This window comes from Phodopus roborovskii, unplaced genomic scaffold (assembly GCF_943737965.1).
Source record: "Phodopus roborovskii unplaced genomic scaffold, PHOROB, whole genome shotgun sequence".
Classification (NCBI taxonomy): domain Eukaryota; kingdom Metazoa; phylum Chordata; class Mammalia; order Rodentia; family Cricetidae; genus Phodopus; species Phodopus roborovskii.
In genome coordinates, this window is record NW_026125506.1 from 2641158 (window position 1) to 2665000 (window position 23843).

Consider the following 23843-nt stretch of genomic DNA (forward strand, 5'->3'; position numbering starts at 1 on the left):
TCTGTCTGTCTGTCGGTAGACCCTTCATGCTATGACACCACCTGTCGGGGTCCATGGGTACAGTAGCGGCATGACGGTTAGGGGATAACCAACTACTGTCCAACTGAGTTCAAGGTCTGCTCCACAGAAGGGGGTTCTAGACTGTAAACCTGGTCAAAAGCCCACGCCTGGGAAGGTCATAGGCCCTGAGGAGAACTTACTACTGTTGTTTTGCTAAAGGGGCTGTAGTCAAACTGCCTAAATGTTTATATCTATGCCCACAGACCTCACACTTAGCCGAGGACATAATGGCATTTGATGGCTGCTAGAGAAGGAGCCTTTCTTCTCTTCTACCATTGTGTGGCTACTGTGCCCATTGTCCTGGTGGCTTTTTAATTGTCAATTCCACACAATATAGAGCAGTGGTTCTCACCCTGTGGGCTGCGCCCCCTTTGGCAAGCCTTTGTCTCCAGAAATATTTACACTACAATTAGTATCAGTAGCAAAATTACTGTTGTGAAGTAGCATCGAAAATAATTTTACACTTTGTGGTCACCACAACCTGAGGAACTGTATTAAAGGGTTAGGAAGGCTGGGAGCCATTGTGCTAGCATCACCCGGGAAGAGGGAATTTCAAACGAAGAGCTCCCTCCATCAGGTTGGCCGGCAGCCATGTCTATGGGACAAGGTCTCCACTGCTAATTGATATAAGAGGACACAGCCCACTGTGGTGGTGCTGTCCCCAGGCAAGTGGGCCTGAGCTGTATAAGAAAGGCAGCTGAGAAAGTCAGAGGGAGCTAGCAACATCCACAGAGGGGGTTCTACTTTGAGTTCCCTCCTGACTTACTCAACGGTGGACCGTGGCCTGAAAGTATGGGATGAAACTAACACTTCCCTGCCCTAAGTCTGAGTGTTCATCATAGCAACCAAATTTGCTACATAGCCAGCCGAGGATGACCTTAAGCACACTTAAAAATGGACAAACATGGCCAGGCATGGTTTTGCACACCTTTAATCCCAGGACTCAGGAGGTAGAGGCAGGAGGATCTCTGATTTTAAAGCCAGCCTGGTCTACAGAGTGAGATCCAGAAGCTAAGGCTATTACACAGAGAAACCCTGTCTCAAAAACAAAACAAATCAAAAACACAAACCCAACTTGATATACCATGGCTGGCTGATATTCAGGTGAGGCGTGTGGTATCTGAAGAGAGACTGTTTTCAGAGTCTTATATGTTTCCTCATTTTTCAGCCCATCGTGCAAAGGAGGACATCCTGGGACAGGGTTATCCAGCAGCTTGAGCATTTCTCTGTTATCTGTTATCAGTCAGTCATGCACTCCATCATCATCATCCATTTATTTCACAGCGCCTACATTGGACTCAGTGGGAATGAACTCACACATGCCCCATCTAAGTGCAGCTGATAGTTCACAAGCTCACACACAGAGTCCTTTGCCCTGTCCATTGTATGGACAATGGGCTCAGGGCAAGTTGAGCCACAGCTTAGCTACTTCCACTTCCTCTGGACATGCTCAACTCATAGTAGGTCCTCAGAAAATGTGTGATGACTGAACTAAAGAGAGAGACATCTACCAGAAGGAGGTTTCAAGACCAGAGCTCCAGGCTGGACCATTTATTGGGGACTTGGGCATACCATAGGCAGAACATAGATGCAATATATTTAAGAGTAGGTTGACTCTGGGGCTTCCTGACACCATTCATGGGCGTGTTTGGCCACTTGACACCTTCTAGCCAAATAATAACCACAGACCCTTTAAAGGCTCCCTTCCCCTGCATGTTCCTGAGATGACGGCAAGGTAGGACGTCAGAGTCTTTTTATGCACCCTGAACACTATGTGTAGCCGAGCTCCTGTTGACCAGGAGGAAGAAACAAGGACATCTATTGTTGCATGCCAAGGGCCATGAAGGCAGCCGGCTTTGGTGTCCCCTTTGTCGCTTACATGCACAGCAATGGGGAGTCAACTTGCCTCTCAGACCATCCGACTGGGAGGGATTTTCAAACCTATCCAAAGGGACAGTTGCCTCAGACTGCTATTTGTAACGCCTCTTGGTTTCTTGAAATAAAATCAACTATAACCCACCTGCATACAAACATTCAAATTTAGTCAGTAAAGCCTTCCTTCAGTGTAAAGATTGATAAGATACAATGTTGCAGTAGCTAAGGGCTTTGACAAAGCTGGGGCAGGGTGGAGAGCCAGACAGAGGGTCTTCCCTTAACTACAGTGTAAAGAATGGCATGATACAATGTTGCAATAGCTAAGTGCTTTGACCCAGCCAGAGCAGGGTGGAAATAGGCTGAGGGTCTTCCCTTAACTACAGTGTAAAGAATGGCACGATACAATGTTGCAGTAACTAAGGCTTTGACAGAGCTGGGGCAGAGAGGGAGCCCTAGGTTTCTATGTTTAATGGGCACGGCACTGGGCTAGGACGTTACTATTGAGTGAATGTATGTTGGTCTCGTCTTACCCTAGACAGAGGCACTTGTTCAAACTCCGTGAAAGAAGTTGCCTGGGTGCCAGGATTTGCCAAAGAGGGTCTGTCTAAGGGATGGGGACCTCAGGCTCTTCCAGAGCCATCTCTGGTGCGTTTTATTGGTGAGCCCCTCAACAGGAGACCCCAAAGCCAGCTGCTGTGGCTCCAGTCCTGGGGCACAGTGAACCCTCACTGTACAGGGAGTGCAGGTATGGCTGCCTCAGGGTTCAGCAAAGGTCAGCACAGTATTGGTAGCCTCTGTGTGGGGACAGTGGGCATTAGAACAGCCAAGAAATCCTGGTCCTCCCCTTGAAAGCTGTGCTGCTCAAGGCCATGCATGCCAGCTCTCTGTACCTTTGTTTCTCTCAGAATGGCTTCAGCTAGGGCAACCCTGTATCCAGGTGGCTTGCTTCCCTCAGAATGAATGGCAATGGGATTAACTGACTGATAGGATGATGTTAGAGAAATTATACGTGGAAGGGTGGGAGAAAGGATGGAAAGACAGATGAACTGATAGACGGAAGGAGAGTGGATAGCTAATGGATGGATGGATGGGCGGGCGGGTGGATGGATGGGTGGGTGGGGGGGTGGTAGCAAGGATGCACAAATCGATGAGAAGAGGAAAATATAGAAGGAACTTAGGGAGGATGATGGATGGGTGACAGATAGATGAGGGGGGAGGGCAGACGGATAGGAGGATGGGCAGAAGGATAGGTAAATGAATGCATGAGTAGGTGGATAGATTGATGAATAAGTAAATGGGAAGACAGACAGGTAGATATGCAGATGAATGGATGGGTGGCTGGCTGGTGAGTGGATAGATGGATGGTTGGGTGGCTAGTTTAGTGGATTGACGGCTGAGTGGATGGGTAGGTGGATGGATGGGGAGGTGGATGGATGGGTAGGTGGATGGATGGGGAGGTGGATGGATGGGGAGGTGGATGGATGGGGAGGTGGATGGATTGGTGGATGATCATATGAAAGCATGGGCAGGAGAATGGATGAATGGCCAGATGGACAGCTATTCAGATGTAGGCACTCTTGCTGGAAGTAAGCCTATGGCAGGGGCGGGACATGGGCTGGGCTGACAAGACACAGCACAGGCACACCCCTCTCCCCCCCCCCAGACTGCAGGTCTGGACCCCTCCAGTCTAGATTCCACAGCCCCACCTCAGGAAGTGGCGCATTGACGCAGACAGAGCGGCGTGGCTGGTGGGCTTTATTGAGCAGGTTGGGGAGGGGACACAGGCGTTGGGTCCAGGGACCCTGGGCATCCTCAGCTGCTCAGGAAGCAGCCTCGCTTGTGCCACTTCTGGTCGCGGATGCGGCGCACGGACTGCAGCTGCGGCTGGTTGGCGTCCCACTCATTCCAGTGGCGGAACTCACCCCGCTCGAACACGTACTGGCGCCCGCGGTAGCCAGGGAACTCGTAGCCCACCCACCTGCACAGAATAATAAGTGAGGCGTGTTCCTCCTGCTGCCCTCTCCAGGCCAGGCACAGCCCTTTAAAGCCTGTCTTCCTTGGCTCGCCCTGCCATGACTCTGCTTTTCAAAGCCTCCCTGGCCTCACCTCTCAAGCACCAACCCATGCTCCCACATCAGGCTGAGTTTGAGCCTCCACACCTGCAGTTCCTTCTGACTGGACTGTCCTTCCTTACCTGATCTTATGTCTCCTTGAGGGGTGGAGTCACACATACCCCTGGGACTCACAGAGACACCTTCCCCCAGTGCGCCCATCACAGTCACCACCAGACTGGCATCCCTGAGAAGAAGGGCTACCCAGCTCTAACTGATCACAGGACCCCCCCCCCCCTGACACTCAGGAAAAGCCACAGGGTACATTGTTCGTGTCATCTCCTCAGGCTCAATCCCAGGTTCAAACCCAGAAAGGAGAAGGAAGGCGAGGTGGCCCCAAGGTTGCCGTCACCCCAAAGTCCTGAGATCACATTAGCAGATAGCAAGCATGCCCACACCCATGCTCACTCGGGCTCCTGATAATAACAGGGAATGCAAAGCCAAGGTCACTCTGAGGATGAGTTCCAGGCCTGGGGAGGAAGAGCGGCCACAGAGACCTGGGTGGAGACCACTGGGGGCGAGTCACTCTCCTGAACCAGAACAAAACTGCCCAGGAGTCTAGGCTGTCTAGACACTTCCATGGAGCAGAAGGATGCTGGAACATTCCCATGGTGGGGTCAGGGTGGGGTGAGAGAAAGGGAGTAAGGTGAGGGGGGAGATGGGCAAAGAGGAGAGAGAGAGACAGAGAGAGAGAGAGAGAGAGAGAGAGAGAGACTGTGAACATATGCACAGTGCTGGGGAATAGAACGAAACCCTTTCATTGTTATTGTTGTTGGTTTGTTTGTTTGTGACAGGGTTTCTCTGTGTAGCCCTTCCTGTCCTGGAACTCACTCTGTATATAGACCATGCTGGCCTCGAACCCAGAGATGTGCCTGCCTCTGGCTCCTGGGATTAAAAGCGTAGCAACAACATGCTGGCGCTGTAGTTCTTGGATTTTTTGAGGCAGGACCTGATTCTGGAACCCAGGCCACCTTCAAACCCTCACTCCTCCTGCCTTGCCTCCTGAATGCTGGGACCAGGGACTGGGTCTTCACGCTCCCACCCCATGGTCTTTGAGTGAGGGTGGGTTCAGGGTGTGGGCTGTGTCACTCAGGTGTCCAGCTGGCAGCTAGCTATGCTGAAGCTGCTGCTCGGGAAGCAGCTGCCAGAGGGTAGAGCTGGAGCGGAGGGGGCTGGGGGTTCCCTTACGTCCCGTTGATGACTCTGATGCTGGCCACACGGTCCTGGAAGCCATGGGCCCACAGGCTGGGCACATCGTCATCCACAATCTCCATCTTGCGCCCACTGAAGGCTGGATTCTCAAACAGGTGCAGCTTGTGGTCTGGGCCATCCTGGGGGCAAAGGTCAAGGATGAGTGGGTCCCATTGAGTCACCCCAACCCCCTGAAAGAGAGAGGGACTCAAGAGACATCCCAGAGCTGAGCAAGACAGAGGAATGGGGGCTGGACAGACCTCCCACCAGTCATCACCACCAAAAAGGGAAACTGAGGGTTAGAGGGGGGCCCCAAAGGTTCATGGTCCAGACTCCCCTTCTCCTAGGCTGAGTCCTTCCTTTCCTCCATTTCCTCCCTCTGTTGTCTAAAGGGAACTCTGTTCAGACATCGAGAGAAAGGGCACATGCGTGCATGCACATGTGTGCGCGTGTACACACACACACACACACACACACACGGGGGGGGGGAGAAAGAGAGAAAGAGAGAAAGAGAGAGAGAATGCGCAACAGGTCCTGACTCACGATGTGCAAAGGCCGGAGGGACAGCAGAATGTCATTACGTCGGCTGCTGGACCAGGCATCCCAGCGAGGGTAGTCCCCCTTCTCCAGGACAAACTGCTCCCCTCGGAAGGCCCTGCGCTCGAACGCCAGCCACCTGAGGGTGGAAGGAACAGGGTCACCTCTGGTGTGGCTGAGCGGGGACCAACATGCAGGGGAAAGGACAGCAAGGAAAAAGCTTTCCCACCCCTAACCCAGTGTGCCTGCTGCTAGGGGACCTGCAGGGACTTGCTTGGAACTGATTCCTGCCTGGGGCCAGAAACCCATCTAAGGATGCATGTGTGACCAAGACCTCACAGTGCCTGCCACAGGATGAGCCAAAGATCCATGGGAGTCACAGCTCAGTGGTTAAGAGCACTGGCTGCTGTAACACAGGACCTGGGTTCAGCTCAGCCAACCACATGACAGCATGTGAGCATCTGAACTCCAGTTCTGGGGAATCTAGTGACCTCTTCTGGCCACCAAGGGTACTGCATGCACTTGCACACAGACTTCACATGCAGGCAAAACACTCACATATATAAAATAAACGTAAATAAATAAACTTGAAAAATAGATCCGTGAGTCCTGCTGTTACGCCTCCTTCTCTTTCCCCTTCCCCTGCCCCTCCTCTGACCTTCCTCTTCCCTGCCCTCCCTTTCTCTCTGCCTTTGTATCCACCTCATTGTGTACACACCCTGAAATCCATATCCCTTTGTCCTCAGACGAAACACAGCTGGCAGACATGCTGCCTGAGATGACAAACAGCAAATCCCAGAACTGGACTCAGTCTGAAGGCCAGAGCTCAGTCTGTGCAGTGAGGGGCCTGCTTGCCATGAGGGCAGGCTCCAGACACCTAAGTTTTCTGGCCTCCATTTCCTCTGCTAGAAAAGGGCGGGGCTCTCATAGGACGAGGATTCATGATGAAATAATTCCTAAGGCTATTCAATGGTAAATTCCATTTCTAGTCACATAACTTCATGTTCTTTAGTTCTTAAAAGCGTTCATGGGGTGGAGATGGCGAACGCCTTTAATCCCAGCACTGGGGAGGCAGAGGCAGGTGGATCTCTGTGAGTTCAAGGCCAGCCTGGTCTACAGATTGAGTTGCAGGACAGCCAGGGCTACACAGAGAAAAACCTTGTGTCAGAGAAACAAAAGCTTTGGTGTGTGTGGGTGTTTTGCTTGCATGTATATCTGTGTGCCTCGTGTGTGGCCGGCGCCTGCATAGATCAGAAGAGGGTGTGGGGTCCCCTGGAACTGAAAGCTGTGCTGGGGATTGGCTGATGTTAACTGGCCTTAATCCAGTGTTTCACCTCTGAACAGGTCACCAGCTGGTCTCCTTCCTGTCCCTGCCACACACCACGGGAATCTAAAGCCAGGATTTTGTCATCTTATGGATGGGGAAACTGAGGCAAAGATGGCTACGGAGTTGCTCAGGGCAGATCTGGGGCCTCCGATTGCAGGAGGTTGGCGCAGGGGGCACTGTGTGCTACTCACGGTCCAGACTCCACTTGGATGGAGCCCACCTTCTCCAGCAGGCTGTCGGTGAGGTTGGGACACTCTGCAGAGAGCTCACACCGCTTGCCCTGGAAGTTCTCTAACTCATACACAGTCACCTGGAAGAACAGAGGTGAAAGCCCTGCCTTGAGATCCCTCAGATCAATAGAGAGGCCCCATCTGCTTCCTCCTCTCTCAAGAGAGTCACACATGTCTGCACCGCCTCCTGGTGGCCATAGTGAGCAATTACAATGACGCCCACAAGTCCCGTTTAAAATCATCCCCAGGACATCCACATCAGATGTCCCCTCCAAAGCCTCGCCATGTGTTGGAAGGGACAGAATTAGCTATGTCACAGTCACCCCGTCTTCCAGCCACGCTCCCGCCACCCGCTTTATCTCATGACAATTCTGGGGCCGAGGACAGCAAGCATCAAAGATGTCAATGCCCAGAGACATCAAAAAAACTCAAGCAAAGTCACGCAGGAAAAGCTACATCCCCTGAAGCTTGGTGCCCCTGTGTTCCGCTGAGTCAGCTGTTGCCCTCAGCCTGGGCTCTAGGTCCCATCAAGACCCCGGTACCTTGTAGCTGCCCCCGAGGCCTCCATGGCTTTTGCCAGCTGCAGCCTGCTCGGGTGTGCTATGCTGCTCTGCCATCTCTCCAGGGACACTTCTGCCTCAAACTGGAGGGAAAGGGGGTCACCGGCTCCGTACAGCAGGGACAGGTGCTAATGTGGTTGGAACCAAACAGTAGTGAGGCCTTTGCTGCCCACGTCTCGAGGCCACAGATCAAGATCTATAGTCAGGCACTCCGGCATTCAGCAAACACTGCCTGGGAACTGCTTTGGGCCGTGCATCTGGGCCGGTTAGTGGGGTTGGGGAGTCTCAGGGGCCCAGAAGAGCAAAGCCCCTTTATTGAGGCCACAGTGAAGAAAGAACTCGGATTGGATAGGCACCCTCTTCACACTCACACACACACACACACTCTAAGGATTCTCTGCAGGCACACACACACACATACACACACACACACACACACACACACACACACTCTATGGATTCTCTTCAGGCTCAGTGCCTAGGACTGGACACCAAAGCCAGGGTGAACAGCAGACCACAGCAGGCATGAGAGACAGACAGACCAAGCAGCTGTGAAATGGGCCAGGCCTGTGAAACCATCTAGCCATGAAGCAAACTACTCACTCCACAAACTGATCGAGTGCTGGCTGTGTTCCAGGCACGTACATAGTGGACCCTGACAGTCTCTCTTAGCCCCAGGGTGCAGAGACACAGGGCCCAGTCTCTGCAGACTTTTACTCACCAGCATGGGTGCACGGACATGTGTACATACATTGCCCTGTGCACGTGCGTGTGTACACACACACACACACACACACACACCTGTCCCAGCTTTCATCTCCCTATGACCTGTGCTGGCACAGTGGCTTCTGTTCGACACCTAACTGGCATCAGCAGGACACAGGCTTGGCCCAGCTCATGGGGATGCCTCAGTATACCCGGAGGGTCCTTTCCCTTTCTTCGAGCCACCCAGTCCTTGGCAGCCTGGTCCCCAGCCCCCACACACACAGCTGGGACAGAGCCTCGTGCCTAGACCCATAGACAGTACAGGTCACCAGCACCAGCAGGTGAGCAGACTCAGTGGCAGTCACGGGGCCAGGAGGTCAGCCCCTCCCCTCAGATGAGCCAAGCAGCAGCCATGCACACTCTCAGAGGCTTGAGGTTGCACCTTGCACGGGGTTGTACTTTCCCCAGCCCTCACCCAGTCCAGAACCAACCTGCCTCCAGGACCAGCTGTCCCCAGACTGGCCTGCCTCCAAGGCTGGCCTATTTATGGGTGTATTTTGTTGGCCCAGCACATCTGGCCCAGCCTGCTGAGATAGCGTCCTGTCCACACGATCCTGTCCGGGCCATTTCACCCTAATGGTGAGCCTGGGGAGGCCCCCAAGGCCAGTCTCCTCTAACGCTCAACTCTGATGACTTCCCGGGAACCCACGGTCTTTGCTGTCTTTGAGGGAGGCCTGACAGGATAGACAGGAGCCATGGAACACAAATCCCTCTAGTGACCCTCTATTCCCTTTGTCTTCTCCATGCTATTTTCCTACTAGAGTCCTCAACATTCCCAGATAGGCTCCAGTTCTTGAAGCAGGAGCAGGGGACCCCTGGATCCATGTGCCAGGCAAGTGGATTGAAGTCAGATCACCACAAATGTATTTTCTGAACCCACCGCAAATCCATGCAGCCATTTCCAAAGGCTATGACATCAGTGAAGGCATGTGTGTCCCTCATGAAGCCAGCAGGTATGAATCGCAGCTGCCAGTTGTAGATGTACAGGCATTTTTTTTTTTTTTTTTTTTTTTTTTTTTTTTTTTTTGGTATTGTGACTGTTACATTAATCTGTTTCCTCTCGGGAGGAAGTTTTGATCTCTGTATTAGAGATGATGAAGAAACCGGGCTCAGAGAGGGCCACTCAAGTTACAGGGGTCACAGAGTTGTTTGCTGCAGGCTCAAATCCTCAAGTGCACTGGATCCTCGGGATGTTGTCAGTGACCCCTGAACTCTGACCAGGACGAGTCACGGAGTTCTCACAGTCGTAGCTACAAATGGATTTGGGCTTTTGCTGCAGTGTGTGCCTGAGTGGGTGGGGCCATTCCTTGGCTGCTGGTCCTGGATTCTATAAGAAAGCAGGCTGAGCAAGCCATGAGGAGCAAGCCAGTGAGCAGCTCCCTCCATGGCCGCTGCATCGGCTCCTGCCTCCTGCTCTCATTGCTTTTGATGATGAACTGTTTTGTGAAACTTGGAGTGAAATGAATCCTCCAGTTGACTTTTGACCAGGGTGACAACCATAGTGATCCTAGATAACCAGATAAACACTATGCTTGGCTAAGCTGTTGATTAGCATCTGTGAGGGTTAATATTGATTGTGGACAGGATCTAGAATCACCCACAAGACAAGCCTCTGGGCACACCTCGAGATTACATTGTCAGTCTCTGGGGGTTATATATATTAATTAGGTCATCCCTAGGCACATCTGTGAGGGGTTTATAGATTAGGTCATCCCTGGGCACACCTGTGGGATGTTATGTAGATTAGGTCAGCCCTGGGCACACCTGTGAGGGATTTCCCAGATAAGGTTAATTGAAGTGGGAAAATCCATTGCAATGATTACCTTTAATTTTAAACTTGACAAAGCTTAGAGTCTCGCTGAGGGATTATAGTTCCGTGCTCTGTGGGTCTACTAACATAACAACCAAGATATGTTATTGATTTTAACATCCCTGGGTAGCGTCCTAATTAGCCTTAACTGTCAGTTTGAGCAGTCTATGCTTAGAACCATCTGAGAATGGAGTCTCATTTGCAGGGTGGTCTAGGTAGGCCCGGATGGCTTATGGGCGTCTCTGTAGGGAACTGTCTTGAGTACTAATTGACCTGGGCCTGGCTCACTCACGGTGGGCCGCACCAGTTCCAGGTTCTGACTGGCTGAGCATGAGGTTGAAAATTACTTCAAATTACCGCTCAAGTTCCTGCCTTGGCGTCTCTCAATTGAAGGATGGTGATGTGGAAGCCTTAGCCAAATAGACAGCTCTTCCCTTAAGTTTCTTTTGGGTATGGCGCTCATCACAGCAACGGAGAGAAAACAGAAATGGCTACGTTGTTAACATCCCTGGCTAGGCTGGGTAGGCTGTTGTTTCATACCTAGGTTGGCTATCAATTCCATCCCTGGGTAGGTTATTGACTAGCATCATTCAGCAGGCTGTTGATTGATTTTCCCAAAATAGGTTAGCACTTGCCATCCCTGGGTAGGTTATCAACTAGGCATCGCTGAGTAGGCTGCTGATTAATTTCCCTGGGTAGGGCTAGCACTTGACATCTTGGGTAGGTTATTGACTATCAACTGGCCAAACCACTGATTAGCATTCCTGGCCTCTGCTCACCAAATGCCCTAGCATCCTCTACCTCCTGTAATAACCAAGAGTGCTTCCATCACTGCCAAAAGGCCGCCAAGGGACAACACTTCCCGCTATCACCCCACCATAATTCTTGCCATAAATGCTGCCATCACTGCCCCTCACTTTGTTGCTAAGAAGAAACAACACAGATCCTGCAGTTGGGAGGACATGGCGAGGACCCCACCCTCTTGGACCCCAGTGGGGATCAGTCTCCTATGACTGATGGCCACCTGTCTGGGGCTCCCTCCTGTTGCCTGGACACAGCTCAGCACAAAAATCAGCCTGATCAGCCTCTGTGTGGGAGACCCCCATCAACCCAGCAGCCCCTCCGCTCACTCGCGGGGACACACGGCTTCGCAGCACAACTGAACTGCGGTGAGAGCTTTATTTACTATTTCTTGGAGTCTGGGTGTGCCCCCGTTTGCACATGCAGAGTTCACCCCCATCTGGTGCAGTCAGCTGGATTCCTGACTGCTTGCCTGTGCCAGAAAACCTCTTACGTTGACAAAATATAAAAGCACAGGGGACACCCGGTCACTGTGAAGTCCGGGAAGCCCCGTGTTTGTTTTGACAGTAAAAATAGAGTTTTTATAGATGGATTCTCAGCCCCGCAGTTAGGTCCTTCCTGGGACTGGCTACAGTGTCCCGTCCGCCTTCATCCCGAAGTCCTGCAGCTTGTGGATTGGTAAGGCAGCTGTCAGAATGCCATAGACAGTACGTGCATCATCTTGGGAGTCCTTCCCGATCATGAGGCAAACATCCCAGGCGGGACCCAGAAGAGCAGTTAGGAAAATATACCCTATATTCACATACATAATCCCACTCTCCCTCCCCAACAAAAGCAGTTAGGAAAATACACCCTATATTCATTCACATACATAATTCTGTTATCCTGCCCCAACATACAAAGTGTGTGGAGGGCCATGGTCACTCTGGGACAGAGTAAGAGACAACTTGGTACAAAGGCCTTCCCTGTATCAATATATTACCTGTGCGAGCCCCATGTAAGATCTGTAAGGCGACACTGGATGGGAACATTAAAAAGCACGGATTGTCCCTTAGAGGATAGGAGAGATTCTAGCGGGCTCCATGCTGTCAGGGACTGTCACAGCATAGGAGATGTTTAACAATTTAAGGGGGGGGGGTGAAAGATGCAGGCTGGGAGTTGTCTTTTCCAGTGGGGGCTGAGACACACAGATGCTCTAGGTGTAATGGGGGTCACGGGTCAGGGAAGGGGCAAGTGAAACCTCCTGCCTGCTGCCTTCCCACGTGGCTTCAGGCTTCTGGCACGTGACCTTCCTGAAAGTCGATGGTGTCCTCTCTCCCCGAGGGGCTTGAGGCCAAGGCAAACTCAGAGGTATGGAGTGGGCCCTGCTAGTTTCCTGGGGCTCCCTCCGCCTCAAGAATGTCCCCAGCAATGTCAGGAACCTGGGTATTTGGGGATCTGCTCCCTTGACAGGTTGGGCAAAGGCACATTGGGAGGGTGCAACATCTCTGTTGCCCGAATGACTTGTCAGGGTCTGCGTGTTAATTAAGGTGGGTGGGTGTGGCTTTCACTTTTCAATCAAGCCTAGATCCAGGGGTTTCTGTGGGCGCCAGGATGAGCAATCTTAAAGCCAGGACTGACAGAGTGCTCTTACCCCCCTCCAGCCCCCTACCCACATCCCCGGACTGGCCAGCTTTTCCTCAGGGGAATCTCTGCTCAGTGTCTAAAGTTGAGACCTGGGCCTATTCCTAGAAGTGGACTCCACTGTAGGAGGAAAATGTACATCTAGGCAAAACCTGGCTTGCTCCCCTATGATGCAAACCCCTCTGGTCCTGACCCCCCATCCTACTCAACCTGAGGCCATCAGATAAAGTTTACACTTGGCTCCCAACTCCTCAGGGCCACATGGTTCTCTGCAGTAGCTCAGGACTCTCCACAATGCCAAACGGTTTCAGGACAAAGGCCTCTGTGTGTGAGGCCAGACTATGCTGGAGAAGGCCGATCTATGGGGAGGGGGTACCCAAATGTCACTATTTATGGGGGGCATTATCCAAATGTCACAATAATGACGGACAAAGAGTGGTCAGATGGAGCATATGTGGAGACAGCCAGAGTTACCAGAAGGGAGGGCTGGGGGACATGAAGTGTGTGAATTGCACACGCTTAAGGCCTATTAGGTTTTCTTTAAAAGGGGGATCCTGGAGAAACCCAAGAGGTAGGCACACAGGACACTACTTGGGCCCCCAGAGTCTTCACCTGGCTTAGAAAAGGGAACTAAATGAGTCACTCGCTCAGCTCAGCCAAGGGCCTGAGCATGGACCCCTCTACTCTAAAGGGGGGACTCTAAAAGGGGGACATGGCCAAGCTGCACCTTGACCCAGTGAGATTGTCTGAAGGGTCTTCCTGCAGAATCAAATTCATTTCTTGTCAATCAAGCACAAGGGGTTAGGTTGTGATAGGCAAGGCAAGCATACTTCGATTCTACTACTATGCCTTTCGACACTCCAGACAGAACACTTCCTGCCACCGTGAGCTTCTTCACGCCCAGCCCAGAATAAAGAAAAGGGTGGAGAGAAGTTAAAAACAGGAGCAGAAGGTTGCTTTCTGGGTTTGGTTTGTTATTGTTGGGTTTTTTTGGTTTGGTTTTTTTTTTTTTTTTCTTCCTCCTCTTTTTTCCTTCTGAGGGTAGATTTTACAGCCTAGCTTTGTTATGTAGCCAAGGATGGCCTTGAACTTCCAACCCTCTTCCTTTCACCAACCCCCTCCCCAGAGTGCTAGAATCATCAGTGTGCACCACCACGCTCGATTTATGTGGAACTGGGGACAGAGCCTGCACATTAGGAACACACTCCGCCCACTGAGCCACCCACCCCCTCAGTCCTGCTGGTGTGTTTGAAGGGAAGTCAAAAGTGTTGCAGTATACAATGGATCTAACTAAAAACACGACGGGAAAGAACTATGGAAGCGTCTGCAAGCTTCCATATGATTTCAGGAGATGGGTGTCCGCTCACCACTAGCTCAGAGAAGGAAGAGGATTCAGTAAAGTGTGAACTTCTGCTCTTGTCCGTAAACAGAGCACAGGGTGGGCTGTGGTGGGGCCTGGAGTCTCCTGGGTGCTGAACACCTCGGCCCCCAGGTACAGGCGACTCTACTAACCCAATGACGCCATCTCTTCCCACCACACCCTTCCAAAGGGAAATCGGGCAGAGAGAGGAGCTGAGGCAAGAAGACAGAGAGGCAGGTCTCGACACCATTTGCAAGTAATGGATTTACAGAGAACGACTTTTGCCCGAAGAGGAGGTCAGGGCAGTGTCGGGCACAGATTCCAGGCAGGCATCTGTCAGAACAACGACCCAAGGTCCTCCACAGCCATCCACAGACCACCTTGGAACTGCACAAATATGTCACCAAGGCAAGGTTGGAAAAAGGTCTCTGAAAGCTGCTGGCACAGTGGGTGGCCGGCCTGGATGTCTGGGGTGACCGCTGGTGCTGGAGCTTCAGATGATACCTCGAGGACTTCAAAAGGAAGTAAGACAGGTGGGTGTTGTGAGTACAGGAGGCTTGAGACTCCCAGGAGTGAGCACTCAGCTAGCAGAAAGCAAGGGAGAACACCACAGACCCTGTGGCCCAATCCCCACTACAGGAGGCTTTCCGTTAGATCGACATCCAGACAGACCTCGACTATCACTCGGCCGGGTGGGTCACAGATGCCCGGGGTGGGGCTGCATCCCTTCTGAGCTGACTTAGTGTGATCTTCACTGCAGCAGGACACACATATTCAGAAAAAATGAGGAAGAGATGACACCCAGGTTGGGTCTGGTATACGAGTGGCCAAGGCACTTGACCATTCGGACTGAGTTCATAACACTTGGGACCGAGGGGCAAAGGTACCCCACAGAAACCAGAGCAACCCAGACGTGGACAAGGGGAAAACTCACAAGCTTTCATAGGCGTGGACAGGGATCAGGTAACCTGAGGCAACTAGACACTGTCCACGCCTTCCGTGTGTCTGTCAGTGCTTTTTAAAATAGATGCGCGTTGTCCAGTTTCTAGGAAAATTGGCTGCATTATTGCTTTGTCACCCTCTAAAGCAGACGTGAAAATGGCGGGACACAGGCCACTTGTGCACACAGCCCCACGGGCAGGGTCAGTGCATGGACAACGGGGAGGGGGGACTGTGTGCATATAAACATCAATGGATCTAAGTGGGTAAGGAAGAGCCTGTCCCAAAAAAAAAAAAAAAAAAAAAAAAAAATCAAAACCAGGAGACACCAGTGTAATTTTGGACAGTGACCCTTGCCATCTGAGAGTCATTCAAGCTTGCTTGTCCAAGTCCTTCCAGAAGGGCTGCCTTGGGGGCTGAGGAAATCCTCCTGTGAGGTGTGTGCAGAGCAGGAAGGCCAACTGTCACACCAAAGGCCAATTCGCTCCTGCAAGGAGCTCTAGAAGATCCTTCTGGAGACTGAGCGTGTCCCGGGGCAGGGTCCTCCTTCCTGTGGGGACCCAGATGATGCTCAGCACTGTGTCTTCGGGGCAGAAAGGCCCAGGCACATGAGCTTGGCCGGGAAGGAGCGAGCGGGTGGCTTGGCCTCCGGTTCTGACGTCTGGCGGTTAAGGCTTGAGTTTATGGGTGTAGTGATAGCCCATCTGGAGAGAAATGACAGTTCCTGGTTAGCAGCATTTACCACACTTCCCGCCATCAGGCCTTCCATCCTCTGCTGGGGCTCAGGTCTACCCGGACGGTAAAGGAGGCCCTGGGTCCCATCCCCAGAGTGTCACCACTCCCAGGAAGGGGTTGGAGGGAGCTGGGGACTGGGCAAAGTGAGCAATGGGGCAGGCATTGTGACCAGCTGCAGTGAGCCAGTTTCCTCCAGCAGATGATGGAGGGTGTGTCACAGATTTCAAAATCGCTACAGAGGGCTCAGGGGGTAAAGAGGTTTGCTGTGCAAGCCTGAAGACCCGAATTCAACCCCTGGGTCCCACATGTATGTGGAGGGAGAGAACTGACTCCACAGAGTTGTGCTGGGCACTGCCACTGTGACGCGTGAGCTCCCGTGCACCGTGCGCTTATGCAGGAACAAAACAAATACGACTTAAGTGCACAGGAGGCGTGAGAGGGCTCTACCACAGACATTTCACACCCAGCACCTCGGGGCCCTCACATCTTGGCGCCAGTGGATCTCCGAGTGGATCTCAGGTGGATAGACACCGAGGGGCCGACTATACGCAGTCTCAAACTAAAGTACACAGTTTGTACACCAAGACTTCACAGTGCAAAACTTGGAACCATCTCTGGCTAAGCTGGCCTTTGATGTCACCACCTTTCCCAAGGGCTTTGAGGGCAGCAGGAAGGTCAAGGTCACGAGGTCAGAGCACCGGTTACCTGACATATTTCACCAGGCTCTTCAAAGGAATCCAGAATGCTTGTCTTTGTGTGACCACCTCCCTCCTGAGGTCCCCAGAGCCCCGGGGCCTCAGTGTCACACCTGAGCCCCGTCCCAGGGTCCTACCTGGTCAAGCTTGATTGTCATACAGGCTCTGCCTCTTCCTGGATTTCAGCTCCTTTAGCCACTGGGGTGAGGGCTCCTCCGACCTGAAACCACAGCGTGAGTCAAGTGAGAATCACACCCTGGCTCCTCTTTTGAGGGCAACTCAGCCCCCAGCCCTTCGCCCACCATGCTGACATTTGGTCAGATACTGTTCTAGATATTTCTGTGAATGTTTCAGATGAGATCTATGCAGACCTATGCAGAGTCCAAGTCAGGCAGATCACGGCTCACACTATACACGGGCAGATCACTGCTCACACTATACACAGGCAGATCACTGCTCACACTATACACGGGCAGATCACTGTTCACACTATACATGGCACATCACGGCTCACACTATACATGGCACATCATGGCTCACACTATACACAGGCAGATCACTGTTCACACTATACACGGCACATCACGGCTCACACTATACACGGCACATCACGGCTCACACTATACATGGCACATCACGGCTCACACTATACACGGCTCACTTGGAAACATCTGACCCCAGTGAAGTGTTCCTGCCCTCACCTCTCATCTTTGTCTATGCTGGAAGGCAGCACCCGACTGCCCAGCACCCCAGGCTGGAAGGGAGACTTAGGGGTCTTGGGCTGAGGTGCCCAGCTGAAGGACTCGCCAGGACTGTCCACTTCCGGCCTCTTGTGCAGCTGAGCCTGGGGAGAGAGAGGAGGGCCCAGTGTAGCTGTCTTCTGTCTGGGGGCTCTAGCAGTGCTACCATGGCAACGCCTCATGCAGCACTGGGAAGCCTGAGCGAGAGGGTGACCCAGGCAGGAAGCAAGGGGACCAAGAAGAGGTCGACAGCCTGGAAACAGTAGAGGCTCCAGAAAAGTCACTCCTGCATGTACAGACGTGAAGCCTGCGACGCTGGCGTCCCACAAGCACGCAGCAGGGATTACTGTCCCCTGAGTTTGGGGGACAGGCTGGGAAGGGGTGACATAAGACAGTGAGAATGGGCTTCCTCTGGGAGAAGCTAGGCAGCGTCACATGCCTGTCATTCCAGCATTCAGACGGCAGATGGAGGCACAAGGATGCTAAACGGATGGGCAATGGAAGGGAAGGGTGGAGGCTGGCTAAATGATGGTGGATAGACAGGAAGGGAGGGAGGGAGGGAGGGGGCAGAGGGTGCCAGCATTCACTCAGCAGGCTGCTCTGGTACCTTCAGCACGGCTGGGTCCATGCCTGGGAACACGGGCATCCTCTGTGGATGGCTGACAGGGGTCCTCTCTACCTTGGGCGGCTCTTCATCCGACTCCTCTCTCCTGGGCGATTTCTCTTCTGTTAAGAGAAGGACTCTGAGCCATTGGTGGTCCCTCACACCCCTGCACGGTGACCAGGGCACTCCTGGTCCATTTGTGCTGGGGCGGGAGCTCCCACTCTTTTCTGCAGAGGCTGCCACCTGCTGAAACAGTGGCCACAAGCAGATCGCCTCCTCCCGGGGAGGGCATAGGCAGACCCTCCAGCTGCTGCCACTTTGGAGGAACAGGACATCCTTTACAGAGGCAGAACAAGTGGCAGAGATATGTTCCACCAACAGGGGGCAACGTGGAATGCTCCAGGGTCTCCTCAAGGCACTGCTCCGGTCAGGGGCTGGGCCAGCCAGGGAGGTGCTAGAGTGACGGGTAAGGGGTTTCCTGCTTCCTAAGAACCGGTCATTGGTGGGGCACAGCATGTCCTCTGGAGTCCCAGGCTCAGCTGGACACTGGGCATGCTCAGAAAGGTCAGCCCCACCCAGCCTTTCATAGTTCCTGTCCATGAGTTCGGGGCTATGGAAGCCCCAGGTTGTGCGGCCAGGTCCCTTGAGGGAATCTGTGGCCTTCTGTCCCTGTGGCGGGCTGCATTTGCTCCTGGTGGCTTGGCATAGTTCTGGCCCTGCAGACACATACTCACCTATGTACTATTGCTTGACTCAGTGTACACGTGTGTGTATTCACATGTATGTAAGTGTGGGGGGGCATGGTGTGTGCTCATGCATATGGAAGATAGAAATTGATGGCGGGCATCTGCATGAATCTCTCCTCGCTTTATCTTTTGAGACAGTCTCTCACTGCACCATTGCAGTTAGAGGAGCTGACCAGCAAGCAACCCTCAAGAATCCTTTGCCTCCACTTACGCAGGGCTGGGTTACAGGAGTACAAGGGCGCTGGGGATTTGACCTCGGGTCTTGACACCTGTGAAACAGGCACTTCACACACCTCCCAGCCCTCGCCAGACACTTGACCTTCATTCACTAGCACAGCTGGACCATGAGAGGCAATGAGACGAGCCCAAGCATTCCTTTAGGCATCTGGTCGGAGACCACACTGGGCCATGCTACTCACTGTCTGCCCTACTGACCAGGCTGGCCCTAAACTCAGGGAATCCCCCAGCCTCCGCCTCCCAAGTGCTGGGATTAAAGACGTGTGCCACCAGGCCTGGCTCTTCGTTTGGTTTTCTAGAGCGAGTCACATTATATAGTCACAGCTGGCCTGGAACTCACTCTGTACGACACCAGGCTGGCCTCGCACCGCGAAGATATCACCATTTCTCTTCCAGGACTGCTAGGGTTAACACACGGGCACCACCACACACGGGTTCAGGACACACTTAAAACCCCACTTACAGCAAGTTCTACCGAACAGGAAACCACAGCCTCCTGGGTCACTGCGTCCCACGTTCTAAACCCTCTAAGATCGGGCCACTCTTCCCAGGGTTTAACCTGAGGCTTTCCCACCCAGAGCAGTATGCAGGTCAAGTGGCGGGCATGGCATACGTGGACATACCTGTTGAGTCCTTGAACATCCATGTGCTGTGCGACTCCTCTTCCAAAGGGGACCAGCTCTCAGACTCGCTGAACTGGCTGCGGCGGAGACTGTGGGAGATGGGAGCCCGGCGGCGGCTTCGCTTACTCAGCTGAACCCGGGTCTTCAGGGCACTTGAGTCTAGGACTGAGGTTTGCTTTGGGGGTGGCGAGGAGGAGACAGGAAGGAAAGGAACTGTCAGTGGAAGGCACCCTCCGCGGACTGTGTGCAGCCTTGTTCATACACAAGGCGTCCTCAGGGGTGCACGGGCTGGCGTGTTGTGCATACGCTAATGGCACCCTCGAAGCTGTAAGCCTCAACTTCCCAATGGAAACCATGCAGGCAGAGCCTAAGAACAGCACTGGGCACACAGGACAAATGGCAAGACATCCCATCACACAAGCATGGGAGCAGGTATAGGCCAGGAGCTCAAGGCATGCCCGTTTTCTGTCTGCTCAATGAATAGCGGAGAGCATCTCTCTCTGTCTTTAGGACAACGATACTCATGGAGTCACCAAGCCGAGAGGCACTCACTGTGGCCCCCATGACAATCCAGAGCACAGGTGGACAGGTGGAAGGAGGTACCACCTACAGAGCATCAACTGGGGGTAGTTCCACATCCACGGGGCCACCCTGGGACATCTCTCTGACTAGCATCAAAACGGTCCCCCCACGGGACACCCAAGTCCTGGGGGCATCCCACATAGACCTCAATTCACCCCTATGTAGGGCCACCAGCCTATGGGCAGACTCAGCAGCCGTGTCAACCCGATTATCTAAAAGGCAGGCGGCAGATGCCACCCCTTGGTTATCAGTGTGGGCACGGGATGGAGCCAGCTACCAGGGACCCAGGGGCTCCTGACGCCGCCATTGTTGCTTTGGGTGGATTCTAAGAGGAAGTGCTCAGAGTTCCAAAGAGGAAGTCCACCGAGACACCTATGCCACGGGACACACATCTCATGCACACGTGAGCTGCAGCTAGGTTCCGCAGCAGTGAGACCCCAGTGCGTGGCTGCTGCGTGAATAACATGCCACGATGCCTGCTGGAACCCTAACACCAACCAGGGAGCTGGGCGCCATGCCTGTCCCTGGGAGGCTCCTCTCGGGTCTTTTTGCCTCTTATCTAGAGGTGCCAGAGGAAAGACCTTGGCCCTGTGTAGACTGTCTGTCCCTTGGGGGGCCCATTAGAAGCCCCTCAGGGGCATTTGGTCAGGGGCTTGGCCATCAGGAGTGAGGGACCCTTGGAGGCTCCGGCTTCTGCGGCAAGACGGAGTCCAGTTCTGCTCCTAAAGGGCCTCCAGCGGGACACGGTGGCTCGGGATAGTGGACACCCCAGGGGTGACTGTGTGTGGAACCTAGGCAAGCTTAGTTCTGGGGAGCCCCAGAGGGGGAGGAGTGCCTGGGACAGCTCTCACAGAGAGCCCTTCACGCCTGGTGCCCATGTTCTGCTGAGCGAGGACTTGGAGAGGCTATCCCCTGTGTTTGCTCTAGGCAGACCCCGGGCTGAACACAGCCAGGAACTGCCAGCCACAGGCAGGCCTGGGAGCCCTCACGGCAAGCAAGTTGGGCCTTGGACTCCTGTGATCACCTTTAGTGCAGTGGAGATGAATGGGCTAGTTACTAGTGAGTAAGGAAGTTGGGGATCAGAGAGGTGAGGACATCTGCCCCAAGACACACAGCTAGTACAGGGCAGTCCTATGCAAAAGCAGCGTCCATGTCTAAGGCTGTGTCCCGTGCCCACCAACAGTGGCTGTTTCCACCTCTCCCGGTCTTGGGCTTACATGGATGAAGGAAAAGTCGTCTTCTCTCTCTGCCGGGCAAACGTCTGATGGAGGTGGCCCTTCGGGGCCTTCTGTGGACTCCAGCTCGGAACTGGAGCGGTCCACGCTGGAGCTGCGCCGGTCCCTGGAGCTGTCATGCTGATCCACGGATGTGGACTCCGTGTATGAGGACAAGTGGCTGCTTGGTGCCTGCTTCCCGGCAGAAGCAGCACTACTGTCGGGAGACGATGGGGACTCGGGGCCAAAGCTGCAAGGAAAGGCAGAAGGTGACAGCTTTCACAGAGGGGCCTAGACTCTCCGTCCCAAACATGGGGGCCGTGGACCTGTGGCCCAGAGTGTTCAAGCTCAGGGGACAGGCGGCAGGGGCCTTCCTCCTCTTCCTCCTGGCAACAGCAGTCTGCTGCCCATGGGACACCTTACAGCTGGCAAAGGAGAGCCAAGACCAAACCGGGGCGATGGCGGTACACCTGGGCTCTCCGCAGGAGACAGGAGCAGGAGGGTCAGGGGTTAGAGGCCAACCCGGGCTACATGGCAACAACTGTGCCCAGAAGCCAGAGAAAAAGAAATAAAATAGAAACGGGAGACGCGTAGTGAACCCCCAAGGCTCTGGTGAGAAGACCCAGGTCCCTCCACGTGCTGGCATTTGTCAGTCCACGGCTAACACCGACCATGGAGACCTTGCTAAACACAAAACGCGCTGGACCCGCATCTGCGTACTCCCTTGGGGGCCGGCCTGCCCGCACCTGAAATCACTTGGGCAGCTCGTGCTGCATTTCCCGAACCACCAGCAGAGAAAACGGGTCTGGACGCCAGCTTCAACCAGCAGCTGCCTCCGCCGTTCACTCACACTCACACACTCACTCACACACTCACTCCTCATTCACACTCACTCCTCACTCACTTACACACTCACACACTCACACTCACACACTCACTCACACACTCACTCCTCACTCACTCACACACTCACTCCTCACTCACACTCACACACTCACTCACACACTCACTCCTCACTCACACTCACACACTCACTCCTCACTCACACTCACACACTCACTCACACACTCACTCCTCACTCACACACACTCACACACTCACTCCTCACTCACTCACACACTCACTCACACACTCACTCCTCACTCACACTCACTCCTCACTCACTCACACACTCACTCACACACTCACTCACACACTCACTCGTTCACTCACACTCACACTCACTCCTCACTCACTCACACTCACTTGTTCACTCGCACTCACTCAGGTACTCACTTACACACTCAATCACACTCATTCATTCATTTACACTCACACTCACTCACACACTCACTCGTTCACTCACACTCACTCCTCACTCACTCAGGGGTCAGGGTCAGGGTCAGGGGTCAGGGTCAGGGTCAGGAGCCCCAGCATCTTATCACCTGTTTCCCAGCTCCTAGGAGCTTTCACAGTTGGGGTGTGATGGTTTTAATAACAAAGGCTGAGGGAGCAGCCACACACACACACACACGCGTGCGCACACACGCACACACACACACACCCGGCAGCAAGGGGCACCACTGTCCAAGGCAAGAGAGCCTGGCCCCGGAGGCTGCAGTTCCTCTGGAGGACAGCAGGGGGCTCACAGCATCGGAAGCACCAGGTCTTAGAGGCCTTGAGACAGACAGAAAGAAGCTGGGGGCCTGGGGCACACCATGGGGCCCAGGGTCCTTAGGGGACAGGAACAAGTTCCAGCACAGGTCAGCAGACATTGGGTGATCCTACAGGGACACTTAGAAACGCCCGAGGAGGCTAAGCGCATGCTGAAGTCACAGATTAGCAGAGGGGCAGTTAGAGACGGGAGAGTCTGTCTGGTTGGTTCTATTCCCTCTCATCCAGTTTTAATCTGGCTTTAACTCAGGGCAGCTCAGGCAGTGTGACCCAGAGGGGCGGTCAGAGCCCCGTGGTGGGAGAGACAGGGGGACAGGGGTTGGGGGGAGTGGGGGTGGGTGGGTGTGGCTCAAGCCCAGCTCAGCCACTGACTGATACATGATGTTTACTCAGGTCCCTGCCTCTCTCTGAGCCTCAGTTTCCCAGACGTGAGTGGTGTCCACAGACCACAGGGCTGCTCCGTCAGGCAGGAACTGAGCCTGCAGCAGATTCCAGAACATCGACCCTCTCTATGGAGGAGGAAGGTGCCCATGGGGAGACCCACCTCATCCAACCTGCTCCTCAGCCAGGGAAGGGTGGGTTCACAGCTGCCTCCCTCCCTTCAGCGGTTTGCCCCAGGGGCTCCCTCCCAGCCAGGCAGAAGGGTCCTGCAGGCGTGCACTTCGTATGGAGCAGTTCCTGGAGCGTGTACCGGCAGGTACAAACACACACACACAGATACCAAAAGCACTAAGAGAGGCAGAAGAACTCACTCTGTGCAAGGGCCAAGCGGGTCTTTGGTTTTGCGCTTGGGCAGTAGCTGTTGGCTCCTGTTGTGCATGTTTG

General features: G+C 53.7%; 2 protein-coding genes across 2 annotated transcripts in view; both read right to left on the minus strand.

Moving 5' to 3' along the window:
• Positions 1-3691: 3691 nt before the first annotated feature.
• Positions 3692-7989, minus strand: Crybb3 (crystallin beta B3). Its single transcript, XM_051176658.1, has 5 exons — positions 7874-7989; positions 7293-7411; positions 5781-5913; positions 5235-5377; positions 3692-3913 (listed from the first exon to the last, which is right to left on the minus strand). The coding sequence occupies exons 1-5, from the start codon at positions 7946-7948 to the stop codon at positions 3748-3750; spliced, it is 636 nt and encodes a 211-aa protein (XP_051032615.1). The 5' UTR covers positions 7949-7989; the 3' UTR covers positions 3692-3747.
• A 6510-nt stretch (positions 7990-14499) lies between these two features.
• Positions 14500-23843, minus strand: part of LOC127215943 (uncharacterized protein KIAA1671) — a 42881-nt gene continuing 33537 nt past the window's right edge. Inside the window, exons 3-8 of the mRNA XM_051176439.1 lie at positions 21369-21615; positions 19570-19744; positions 17967-18085; positions 17321-17463; positions 16757-16839; positions 14500-15893 (exon numbers count right to left, since the gene is read on the minus strand). Coding sequence (XP_051032396.1) covers positions 16761-16839; positions 17321-17463; positions 17967-18085; positions 19570-19744; positions 21369-21615 — 763 coding nt within the window. The 3' untranslated portion in view covers positions 14500-15893; positions 16757-16760. The remainder of the gene's footprint in view (positions 15894-16756; positions 16840-17320; positions 17464-17966; positions 18086-19569; positions 19745-21368; positions 21616-23843) is intronic.